At 37.8% G+C, this 12,593-nt stretch overlaps 2 protein-coding genes across 2 annotated transcripts in view; one reads left to right on the forward strand and one right to left on the reverse strand.

Moving 5' to 3' along the window:
• Positions 1-35: 35 nt before the first annotated feature.
• On the reverse strand, positions 36-8,978 carry si:ch1073-357b18.4 (uncharacterized protein LOC797129 homolog). The gene is made up of 4 exons (XM_053511833.1): positions 8,530-8,978; positions 8,290-8,346; positions 1,154-1,470; positions 36-1,030 (listed from the first exon to the last, which is right to left on the reverse strand). Exons 1-4 carry the CDS (start codon positions 8,681-8,683, stop codon positions 419-421), a joined length of 1,140 nt encoding a protein of 379 aa, XP_053367808.1. The 5' UTR covers positions 8,684-8,978; the 3' UTR covers positions 36-418.
• Positions 8,979-11,316: 2,338 nt separating this feature from the next.
• LOC128541727 (E3 ubiquitin-protein ligase rnf213-alpha-like) overlaps positions 11,317-12,593 on the forward strand; it is a 40,239-nt gene continuing 38,962 nt past the window's right edge. Inside the window, exons 1-2 of the mRNA XM_053512281.1 lie at positions 11,317-11,639; positions 12,443-12,573. Coding sequence (XP_053368256.1) covers positions 11,543-11,639; positions 12,443-12,573 — 228 coding nt within the window. The 5' untranslated portion in view covers positions 11,317-11,542. The remainder of the gene's footprint in view (positions 11,640-12,442; positions 12,574-12,593) is intronic.

The following is a 12,593-nucleotide window of genomic DNA, read 5'->3' on the forward strand; positions in this document are numbered from 1 at the left end:
TGTTTTAAACAGAGATAAAGTAAATGACATCAGTATTTAAGAAAACCAATAACTGCATTTTTATTTGCTCACATTTAAAAGGTACAGCTCAACTTACTCATTAGCACAACTTAAACAAGGTAAGTTTCACCAAAAACAGTAAATGCAGACTTTATTCTAAAATTATTGTAATCACATATGCTGTATATATTGAATAGAAAGTCAGAACAAGGTGGTGATACTGCATATGTAGCAGTACCGTCCATGTAGTATTCTTAAAAAGTAATGAAAATGCTAAAAAGAAAAAGAAAACTGTGACACTTTTTAATTTACTTGTAATCAATATCCAACAATTAATGCAAAAACAACATCGTGTACACATACATAGGTCCATCTGACTCAAATCATCTTTAAAAAAAATCTTCCTTTGATTGGCTCCTTAATGCTTATCAGACAGTCTCTGGAGCAGGGCAATGATGGTGTCCTGCTTGGATGAGATTAACTCCAGAGCTGTTGCCATCCTTCCCATTGCTTCAGCCATGCTACTCATTGTTCTTTCCTGGCGCCGCTCACGAGCATCCTTTTTGCGTTGGCGCTGCTCATCCAGACGAGCACGTTCTTCGTGACTGGTGAGGAAATTCCGTAGCAGGGCAGTACGCTCACCTGCATGTCCCTGCTGATGTGCAAAGCGAGATGCCACTGAGCCAAGCGGAAGATGACGAAACCTCCGTTTCAGTGGCTGTCTTGTGATCTTGGAAGCAGATTTGGGGGAATCAGTGGGTATGGAACTGTCAGTACTGCATGCAGGGCTTGGGTTTGGGGTTGAGTTACACAACAGTGGGGATGTCACCAGCGTAGGAATTGAAGAAGGTGTGGTAAAAAGAGCACTAGGGAGTAAACAAGGGGTTGCTACTGCAGCAACAGACACACTGTGAGGCTGGTGCTCTTCGGGTCTTACAGTTGTTTTAGCTGTAGATGCAAATCCAACAAGAGTGGCTGAAGCAGGGTCACTCTGATTGATCTTAGTTTTTCCCAACACTTTGTCCATCATCTGTTATGCAAAAAGATAGAATGAGTAAGTGAAAAGATTTTGAAATAATTTAAATGGAATAAGCACACCAACCAAGCTTACGACAGTAATTATTAAGTCAGTGTGTCAATTAATTCAACATACCTCATAATATTCCCATGAGGTCTTGGCCTGGCCCCTGCCCAACCTGCTGCGCTCTTTTACTCTCTTGTACGTGACAATAAGGTTGTTCCATTTTCTTCTGATCTTTTCTACCGGCAGCAAGTGGCCAAGGTTCTCCAGCTCACTCTGGACATTCTGGAAGAGACGAGAGCGTTCGTGGGAGCCATATATGTCCCAGCAACGATGCATTGCTTCAATGAGGTGCACGATAGCACGGTGGGTGAACTCAGATGAAGTAGACACCGCTTCAGGGTAGCCCCGTACCGCAGTACCTTTTCTTGCTTCCTCCCTGCTAACAACTGTGAAAAGTATACAATGGTTAATATTAAGAATCCAGTGTAATCATTATTTTAGAACTGATTAGTATATGTTTTGTGGTAATTATCAATGCTCATCATGATAAAGAGATGAATCATCTACATAGTTATGTGCAACTTAATAAGTAAGCAATCATGAGCATTATGGGGCATATACATTTATTATGTTTATGTTGCCATTAAATTTGGTTGCAATAACATTTTTGTTTTAACAGTATCTTTATTAGAGCATGGTTGACTAACCTAAGTTCACAAAGTGGTATCAGGAAGTTTTGTCATTAAAAATGAATGCAAAATGATTAGAAGCTTTCTTGTAAAATTATTTCTCACAGAACTATAGCATATTCACTGGTCACAAGTTCTTTAAACAATAGATGCTATAGGACCTTTCTCTTGTTATTTTCCACCCATCTAGGAACCTCTGTAGTCTAACTAGGGACTGTGGAGGTCAATTGTGATTACTCTTGTGTTTATTTCCACCATGGCGAGAACATGCAAACTCCATGCACACAGACCAGGAGGTGGAAATCAAACCCGGACCCTGGAGGTGCAAAACAACATTACAGAGGAACCTTGGATCACGAGCAGAATTCGTTCCGGAAGTGAGCTCATATTCCAAAACACTTGTAAACCAAATTCAATTTTCCCATGAGAAATAATTCATTCCACAGCCCCAAAAAATAAATACATAAAAAAAATTAACACAAAATATAAAGTAAAAATAAAACAAATTAAACTGCACTTTACATTGAAAAAAAAGTTAAAATAAATCAGACAGATAAGTGTTTTCGTTTGTGCGCGCAGGCCTTGTGTACTATATGTGTGTGTGAATCTAAAGTAAGCTCCCCTCTCCCCCTTCTCGTCTTACACAGTTACCCTTCCTCCCCTCTTTTCTCACACACGCGTGCGCACACACAACGGTAACACTGTTTATTGGAAAAATAATAATAATCTCTTTAATGACACTCGATTGAGCGACACACTAACTGAATCACTGCTGTAAAGTAAAAATAAAACATATTAACCTGCACTTTACCTTTGAAAAGAATCACGACAGAGTAGTGTTTCTGTGTAGAGCAGAGAGAAAGAGTGTGGGTGTGTGTGAAGGCGAAAGTAGGAGTAGTCTGTGTGTGTGTGGCATAGTGTCCAATGACGAGCGCACACACAGACAAAAAGAGCAGGCTGATACAGAGAGAGAAAATTTATCTTTAACCTCTCTAATGAGACTTGCTTTTGCTTTACACGCGTGCTTTAAACACGCATACAGACACAAAATAAATTATGTTTTACGCATATACGTGGTCACAGTGTTATAGTAAACAGTACACGCCCGCATGCATGTTGATTATACCAGCAAGCACTAAGACCCAGAAGGGAAGATGATTACCCACAATTCTGCAGCGCAAGGGAGAGAAAAAACGTTTGCTCAGTTGTGATCACGTGACGCTCGGCGTCAAAACAAGATGCGCATGAGTGGTACATGATACTCGGTACTCCTAAACCAAGACTTGTCTCCCGGCACACACGCAAACCGCATTACTCGCAATCTATAGTATGATTAGCAGTAATTTGCTTAAAAAAAAATATGCCTTTCACTTAGGTTACTCATCTTTTAAACCCACTTGACTGACTTAGAAATCTTAGGCTGTAATTTGTTAATGGTCGTAAGCTATTGCTAACAATTGCTTCTGTATGAAAAATGCTGGCCATATTCTTAGGGCGCGAAAAATAGATAAGGTAATGGGGTAAGGAATTTCAAATGGCAACGTATAAATCGGTTAGAAACATAGCAAAAAGATGTACAATAATCCTATTCATTTGGGTCATTAATTTCTTTCTTTCTTGGTTAGGATTTCCACTATTGTTGCATGATCTGTTTTTATATTTTCTGATGCTTGGAGACATGATTTTGAGTCCGTTATTATAAGGTAATCCTTATTATTAGGTAATCCTTTCGTGATGTGGTTTTAATGAATTTTCAAAGCCATGAGCAGAACATCTGCTTCTGCGGTAAAAATGTATCTTTGATCTGGGATGCGTACACCCTGCTGTATTAGGTTTGTTGCAAAGGCTGCTGCCACTTTAATTCCTCATTTTGATCCATCTGTGTTAGGGATGCACCGAATGTTCAGCTACCGAAATTATTTGGCCGAAAATAGCCAAAAAGTTGTGTTTGGCCGAATAAGTGAAAAGGCCGAACAAAATTTTGCCGAACAATGACGTTTTTAATGATGCGATCAAATAGTAACCTGCGTAGAGTGAGAGGCGCGCGCTTTATGCAGCAAACATGTCAGCAGTGTGGAAGCACTTTAAAGTGTCAGAGAAAGAGGCAAAAACGGCCGTTTGCAGACACTGTTCTGCTGAATTGTCCAGAGGGGGTGCATCTGCAAAAACATAGAGCACTTCAAGTTTAATTTATCACTTAAAATCAAGACACCCCGAACATCATGCAGAGTACGAGAAAGACACGGCGGCGGCTACGGCAACAGCAGCAGCGATTTTTTTTGCACTATTTAATGCACATTTGTTGTTGTAGACATACAGAGTTACATTCTTTCAGCAGTCAGTTATACTGTAGGCTTAACATAGGCTATTCAAGAAGGGGGGCTTCAAAGATGGCCAAATAAAAATATTTTTTTTATTTTACTAATTTATTTATATTGTTATAATAAGTTATATTGTGCTTTGTTTGTATAATATCTACTGGAATGTTAAAAAAAATTTCAGTATTAAATAAATATTTTAAATTGTATTTTTGTTATTTGATTTATTTTTCTGAAAAGCAACACAAAATAGTAAAAAACAAATTTTTACTATTTAATAAATAATTAACATAAATTGGCAAAATAAATGGAAAAAAATGCGAAACACTGCGTTCAGTATTCGGCCTTCGGCCAGGCATTTCATTATTTTTCGGTACAAGTATACTGGGGTATGCTGTGGTTATTTTCCTCTTATGTCCAGAAACTGTTGGTGATATTCCCTAGATCTAGGTAGATTATAGGTGGTCTGTAGCGCTTCGTCCTTTCCTGAATCCACATTGGGAGGTATTTATGTGATGTTCGGATTCCAGTACCCAGACCAAGCCGTCACTGAACATCCGTTCCATTGTTTTGCATAGACAACTGGTTAAAGCAATAGGGCAATAATTAGAAGGATCTTTATGGTCTTTACCTGGCTTTGGGATAGGAATTATTTCTGCTTTTTAAGAAAGAGGTGGAGTAAGTTCTTTAAAAATTGATAGTGGATATTATCTGGTCCAACGGCTGTATCATTGGATTTTTTTGATGGCTCGTTGTAGTTCTTCTATTAAAAAAAAAAAAAGGTTGTAGGGCTCTATATTACTGGAGTTAAAGTAAATTTTTTTCTTTTGTTTATCATGGAGGGCTCTAAAAGCAGAAATGCAGTTTTCAATTGACGAGTTCTTTTCGAAGGTTTTTGCTAATATGTTTGCAATTTCTTTTTTTGATGTCAAGATTGAATGATTCTGTTTGATGTGTTGTATTTGTGGACCATTGTTTTCTTCTTTCATTTTTCGTATCAGTTTCCATATTTTACTTGATGGAGTATTTGTTGACATGTTGGAAATCTTCTCCAGCTTTCTTTTATGACTCTATTTAAGGTTCTTCTTGCTTGTGCTCTCTTCATTTTAAGTTTGATAAGATTTGTTGTTGTTGGGTATCTGAAGAAAAGTCTTTCCGGTTTTTTTCCTTTCTTTTATAGCCTCCTTACACCTCTCATTAAACCATGGGATTCGTTTTAATGTTTTTTTAGAGATGTTCTTGGGACTGTAGACTATGAGAGTTTCTGTAAATTTCTATGATCTGAGAGTTCAGCAAATCTTTCATAGCAGAAAGATTGAAAATGATACCAGTTTGCCTTTTTATTTGCCATCTTTGTACTTTTACTTCTTCTTCTTTCTTTGATAGTAACAATAATTGGGAAATGATCACTTCCGCATAGATCTTGATGTACTTTCCATGATAAATCTAAAAAAAGTTCAGGCTGATTGCGGAGTATGTTCCATGTCCTGGGTGTAGATGTGTATTTAATCCATCATTTAAAATATATATGGTATGGTTTTCAATAAAATCTTCAATCTTCTTTCCTTTTGCATTGCAGTGATTACTACCCCAAAGGTAGTTATGGCTATTTAAATTTCCTATTCAGATAAAGTGAGATGGAAGTTGAGCAGCTAGTTGGTCTAGGGCCATGTGAGATTTAAATATGGGGGAATGTAAAGAGAACAGATTGTGATGGTTTTCTGTAGTGTCAGTCGTACTGCTGTTACCTGTAGATTGCTGTTAAGACTGATATGAATGTGAATCATATCATTTCTAATTAAAATAGTTGTTCCACCCGAAGCTCGCTTGTTATTGGAACCAAAAGTATTAAAAGCAATACATTTTGTGAAAGCATTATTTGATGGTAGCTGTGTCTATTGAAGGCATAGAGCAATCGGGTTGCTGGTTGCAGTTAGACTCCGCTAAATTAGCCCGAACACCACGACAGTTCCACTGAATTATAACGTTTTTCATCATCTATTAGGGAGAACAGGGACAGTTGTCCTTATTCTGCTTTTAGGGGAAGGGCTTCTGCTGGAATGTTCTTTGTCTTTCATTTCTGCATCTTAAATTTGTCTTGTTTTTGAAGTATCTTTGATTGAGTAATACTTAACTTCCTGTTACTTTTATTTGCTTTTTCGTTCTTGGTTGTTGAACTCTGGTCAGGATGAAGGTCATCAGAAGGAAATCCACTCTGTATTCTTTGTCCTTGGGAGGGGATTATTGTGGTTAATGGTTTGGGGTTTATCTTTATGCATCCAGGTGATATCTGTCTGGCAATTAATTGTCTTCACAGTTTTTTTGACCACACAAGCGAGGGTTTCAATTAAAGTGAAAACAGAAGCAGCAGCCACTATTTTCCTTGCTTCAAGGTAGCTGTTTGGTGATTGGGAGATCAGGAGAAGAAGCTTCAATGATAATAAATTTTGGCCAGTCATCATTACTTATCGTAGAAACGCATGTCTTTCCAGAAGTGTTGTCCGTATCCAGGTCCAAAAAAGTTTTTTTGAGTTGTGTTTTGTAGCCATATTTTAAGTTTTTCTTTTCATCATCTCTTCTCCACACCCACCTCACCCAAAAAATAGGGATGCACAGCGCCGCAGAACTCCTGCAAATTATGCATCATGGATATAGTGATGATATACTCAAGCAAAGTAAGCAAGAAGTTGCTCAAATTACTTGATTGACCCTAGTCAAAGTCTCCAATGAGTCTGAAAGTTACTGATGTTCATTTATCTCATTTATATATTCTGAGAGTATGCTTTGACCAGCCGATTGATTGGATCGAGCCATTCCAACCTCCTGTCTAGATGAAGTAGGAGTCAAAGTGCCATGTTGAAATAATGTAGGCCGCAGCAAACCACATTTCTCAGAAACCAGGATCTCTCGGCAAACAAAGAGTTGTCCCTTATAATAGAATTGGGATAGTGGGGATCAACTATTCTCCGGGTCCCTACGGAGTGATAAAAGTTCTACCAAGCATGTAAGGAGAGAATAGTAGAAAGGTTTAAATGTGACCCTCGTAAGGGGGGCTTAAGGGTTAATCTCCTTTGCCCAAGGGGAATACCCTAGGACTACGGAATGAAAGAAGGAGCGTGCAACTATTCCTTTTTACAGGCTGCCATCACAAAGATGGGTCCAGTGCCATACCCGGGGGTCTTTTATTTAAACTGCATTTTTGGTCTGAGAAAAATTATAGTTTAAGAAGCTGTACAAACCTAGTTTAGATTCATACCACGTATAATCGACACTGCAAACAAGCACTGTGTTGTAACAAGCACTAGGATTACACCACATAGTATCCCATAGTATTACATAGTATCAGATTCTGTTGTATGACTAAGCGAGTGTGGTATTGAACTGACACCACATACCAGTATCTGTATTGACACATCCCTAGTCACAGTAATATAGTACTACTAATATACACTATATGGACAAAAGTATTTAACCAAACCTGCAATGACATTGTCCCCAAATACATATACTTCCAATATGGAGTTGGTTCCCCTTCCACACTTTTTGGAAGGTTGCTCACAAGGATTTTGGATTGTTTCTGTACAAATTTGTGAGTGAGTGACATTCATTCTGTAGAGCATTTATGAGGTCAGGCACTGAGGTTGGACGATAAGGCCTAGCTTGAAATCTCTGTTCCAGTTAATCCCAAAGGTGCTCGATGGGGTTGAGGTCAGGGCTCTGTGCAAGCCAGTCAAGTTCTTCCACACTAAACTTATCAACCATGTCTTTATAGTCCATGCTTTGTACCAAAAAGTTAAGAGCAATGCTTTCAAAATGTCTGGTACGCTAAAGCATTAAGATTGCCCTTCACTGGGGATAAGGGGCCTGACTAAAACACCTGAATTAACAGGTTTGGCCAAATACTTTTGTATTTACATATAGTGTACCTCCTTATGGTTTAATTACATGTTTATGTGTTTTATGTAGTCTAGCATGCAATGTGTTGATAATACAACAACTGTGTATTATAACATGTACAGTATATACCTACAATAATCCATAAGTATTTTGACAATGACAGTGTGTTAGCTTTAATCCCTAAATGGTAAATGGAATATTTTTTTTTGTCAACCCCATGAATTAAAATTGAGGGTCTAAACTTCAATAACATTTTAATTACTCAAGTTTTAATCCATCGTGGTTTTGTAGAGATGCAAAACACCAAAACCTTGGCATTGTCGAAATACTAAACAACCTGATAGTACATGAAAGGACTCACCATGGGGCACCTTCTGGTCTCTAAATACAGATACAGCACTGTTTATGCTGATGGGGTCTGCAATTGAGAACACAAAAACAAGCAGAGACAAAGATTTATTTTGTATTCATAGTACTGTATTGTAAGGCAAATGGGTCAGTATGGCAGCTAACAATTAATCCATTAGGTACACTTATGGTTTCTGTAGAATCTGAATATGATTTTGTGACTACTGGACAAAGTGTAACCAGCACCACTCACAAAGTAACACAGGAGTCGGCTCCTTAAGCTGCTCGACCTGATGAGCCGCAATTGCGGAGGAAACGCTCGCACTCGACTCAGTTGCAGCTGGACTTTCCTCGCAGGATAGAGGCATAACACTTTCAGATGGCTCGGCTTTCAGCGATACGTCCATCACTGCACTGGGACTCAAATAGAGCGGGTTAATAATGTTTAGGTTCCGTCTTATGGTGCGGTTCAAAACTACGCACTAACAGAGACGCACGCTCTCCTCACGCTTCCCGAGCGCAGTTCCCCAAAAAGTGCCTCTGCAGTCTCATCTTAGAAAGAGTCAAAGAAGTGCTTGGCAAAAAAATAAAAAGCGCCGCATCATATGTATATTCATATATACATATATTTGTCTGCTTAGTCTACAACGTGTAGTTAACAGTGAAACACCAAAAAATAATGGCTGCACCCTTCACTGTGCAACTGCGCAAATTTCCTGCGTACATCTCCAACGCCATTGGTCGCCGTTCGCTTGCGTCACACGCAGCGCCTGCGCTTTTGCAGACGCATTGCGCAGACGTCAAGTAACCAAGTATCGATGCAACGCGGAAGAGCGAAATCGCAGTATACATTGTATGTGTGGTCTGGTTGCATTGCATTATACAAAACGAAAGTGGTTTGATTTGATTGATCCAGGGGTGTGGGTTTGAATTACAGTACGCCTCCTGTCTATGTGCATGGAGTCTGCATGTTCTCACAATGCTTGATAGGTTGGTTTCCTCTGGGTACTCCTTTTTCAGACCTAAGACATGCAGTGTAGGCTAATTTGCATTTTCAAATTTTATAAGTGGATGATTGTGTGTGTGTGTGTGTGTGTGTGTGTGTGTGCCTGTGCCCTGCAACTTTATTGGCATGCCAACCAGGGTGTACTCTTTGTCTTGTATCTTAGTATCCAGTTTCCCTGGTGTGGTAGGCGCAGACCCCTCTGTGACCCTACATAGCAGTATATGCTGATAAGCAGTATATGCAATGATTAGATGGATGGATTTATTGATTTACTAGCTGAAATACCTGTTATTGATGGGAAAAGTATGGTGGCCGTGAAGTGCAAAACAAATTAACAAAACTGAAAACAAAAGAAATAAAAAAAATGAAATAACAAAACAACAAAACCCAAAACAAAATAACAAATTAAAAACAAAATTAACAAATCTGAAAACAAAAGAACAAAAACAAAAACAAAACAACAAATAAAAAATTTGTTATTTTGTTTTTTTGGTTATAAATTTGTTATTTTGTTTTGGGTTTTGTTATTTTGTTTTCAGTGTTGTTTTTTTTTGTTTTCAGTTTTGTTAATTTGTTTTGCACTTCAGGGCCACCGTAGAAAAGAATTCATCGAAAGAGTTAAAAGATTAAAGCTAAAAAAATTACTCGATCATCTTTAATGTAATCAGATATATTATTATTTCAAGTTGAAGCCCACATACATGTCTGCCTGTCTTTCTGTACAGCAGAACTCTCTGCCTAACTTATTAATACCAAAAAAATTTGCAAGATTTACGCCTTGTTTACGCTAACTTGTACTTCTTTTGTCGTCAGCAAATTAATCTGAGAGCTAAGTCTTAAACGACTTTAGCTGCTTAAAATTCACTTATATGGCTTCAGCACTGTTATTTCTGCTGTGAAAATACAAACTAATCCCACAAAAAATATTCATTTAAATGTGTAATGGTGTGACAAAATCTGGCTGAACAGACATACAGGCAAGCAGAACATTTTCTGAGATTGATATTTGGTCTTCCAATGTATGAAATGTAAAGATATCATTAAAAAAGCGAGTTCTGACCAATGTACAGACAAAAGTTTCTTTTATTCATATAGTTTTGAAGTTACTGGGGGTATTTGATACCCTGAGAGAACATTTAGACAAATACATACCATCAGATGTATTTAATTTGAGTCATTTTAGTTTTTTTTCCAATCCCGTACATGTAGATTTAAAGCAATATGCCTTATTAACACCATTTTTTTGTTTTTCTAATCACAAAGACCATTAACACCATTTACACTTTTATATGTTGGGGAATACTGTATATGTCAAATATACATTAAAATTTACATTATAGTTGCTATTAACATTTCATTATCATCTACACAATATTTAACATTTACATCTAGCATCATTACATTTAAAACTGATCGCTACCTAAATTTGGTCTGGCCCTAACAACCAATACAACACACAATGACATAACAAAGTAAGTTCCACAATCTTTATTTATTTATTTTGGATTTTTGCAAGGTGATTGTAATGGGTAAAAGGCAAAAAAAAATGCTATAAATTTCTTGCAGTAAATCTGCTGAGTGTGAGGCAGTAACTGATGCCAGGTGAGGTGGACCAGAGCACAATTAGTGTTTCAGTTTATTCCAAAAGTGTTCAGTGATCGCTCTCGTTCTTCCACATCAGCATTGGCAAACAATGTTTTCATGTAGCCTAGTTTGTGCACGGGTGCATTGCAACGATAAAACAGGATTATGCATGCATCATATTAAGATATCCCTATACAATATGCCTCCATTTTTTTTACAATATGCTTCCATTTAGGCTGATGTCGGTGAACTCCTATTGCAGAAAGCCTGCACCCAACAGACAGGAAACGAAATCAAGCGCTTGTTTTGGCGAATCGAAACTTAAACTTCGTCCGTGTGTAGCCTACTAGCATACTAAGTAGTGTGACTGATTCATGCGGTCGGTTTCAGCACTTTTGGCATACTACTTAGATCGGAAGTTGTGAAGTGCGTGACTTCGGGATCGGGACTTCTCTGCCTGTGGATCACGAGGAGTGTTGAGCGCTACATCGGATTTTAAACCGTTTTTTTTCTTTCTTTTGTAGAACAAATTTCTTCACAAATTTGAATGAAAGGGGTGACAGGATCATATAACAGAAACTTAAAATAATAATAATAATTTGCGCTATCATGGCGGTTTATCCCGTGTGCGTAATTAGCTTTAGTTGATTTGCAGGGCTGCTGATTTGGTTCGGAGATGCAGTGCCCACAATGCGAGTTCGATTTAAAGGCGACTTTCCGCTTTTGTCCCGAATGTGGACAAAAACTGGACACCCAACCAAGCAGGACAACAGGTGAGGGGTTTAATATCGACTGAGTCTGTAATTTAACATGACGGTAACTAATGCGCTGCTATCTTCATGAACCTGTATCAGGGCTGTAAAGATCATCAGATCTGGGCCCATGTCTTTCTTATATTAGTGGACTTTAAATAAAAACTATTTACCTGTTCTCAAACATATATGTACCACATCTCTCTCTCTCTCTCTCTCTCTCTCTTGCTTATCATTCTTGTTATTTGCTGACCTACAGTAATGCCACAATATTTATTCTTCTATCTATCAGAGCTTTTAAGATATGTTTTTACATATTCAGGGAAGGATTTTATGCTCACCCTGTAAATAGGCTGCATATTTATTTAACAGCCTTATCGAGTCTCTTTTCTTTAAGAATAGCACTTAACATGTGCTATTATGTGCTAAATACATAATGTATTTATGTATTTTAATTTACATCATGGATTTATGACATTAAATTTAGTAGAAATATTAAAGGTTGGCTCTGTACACAGGAAATCTGTTTATGTGTTTGTAATGTTACAATGTGATACATGTGTATAAATATGTTGGACTTTATCACACGGATAGGAAGTATTTATGTTTGTGAATTATAAAGAGCACTGTAGATAGGATTAAAACCAAAGCTAATAATATCCTGTGGAGTACGATGCAAAATCCCCAGCGTGAACTAACACCAAGATTATAGATTTAACATTCTACAGTGTTTAGTTGTACTCGAACGGACACTTAATGTGTTAAATCAACACTAGGGAGTTTACTGTGTATAAGCCTACATGCATGAACTGTTTCCTTTCAAGGTGGAAAATCCCCAGAGCAACTAGTCCATCAAGGGAAAGAGCGAAATCAAAACCTGACAGATCCAAACAATGATGCACATTCCCCTTCAGAGCATTGTACTAAGTTTCCAGAAAACAGAGGGAAAGAAAAGGTAAGCAGTTAGTATACTAT

This window comes from Clarias gariepinus, chromosome 14 (genome assembly GCF_024256425.1).
Source record: "Clarias gariepinus isolate MV-2021 ecotype Netherlands chromosome 14, CGAR_prim_01v2, whole genome shotgun sequence".
NCBI classification, from domain to species: domain Eukaryota; kingdom Metazoa; phylum Chordata; class Actinopteri; order Siluriformes; family Clariidae; genus Clarias; species Clarias gariepinus.

What these genes read in the sequence shown, in the direction of transcription:
- si:ch1073-357b18.4 (XM_053511833.1), bottom strand. Translation starts at nt 8,683, where the DNA reads ATGGACGTATCGCTGAAAGCCGAGCCATCTGAAAGTGTTATGCCTCTA. An exon ending in GCCGACTCCTGTGTTACTTT is followed by an intron (nt 8,347 to 8,529) that starts GTGAGTGGTGCT and finishes TCTCAATTGCAG; the next exon opens with ACCCCATCAGCATAAACAGT. An exon ending in AGACCAGAAGGTGCCCCATG is followed by an intron (nt 1,471 to 8,289) that starts GTGAGTCCTTTC and finishes TACTTTTCACAG; the next exon opens with TTGTTAGCAGGGAGGAAGCA.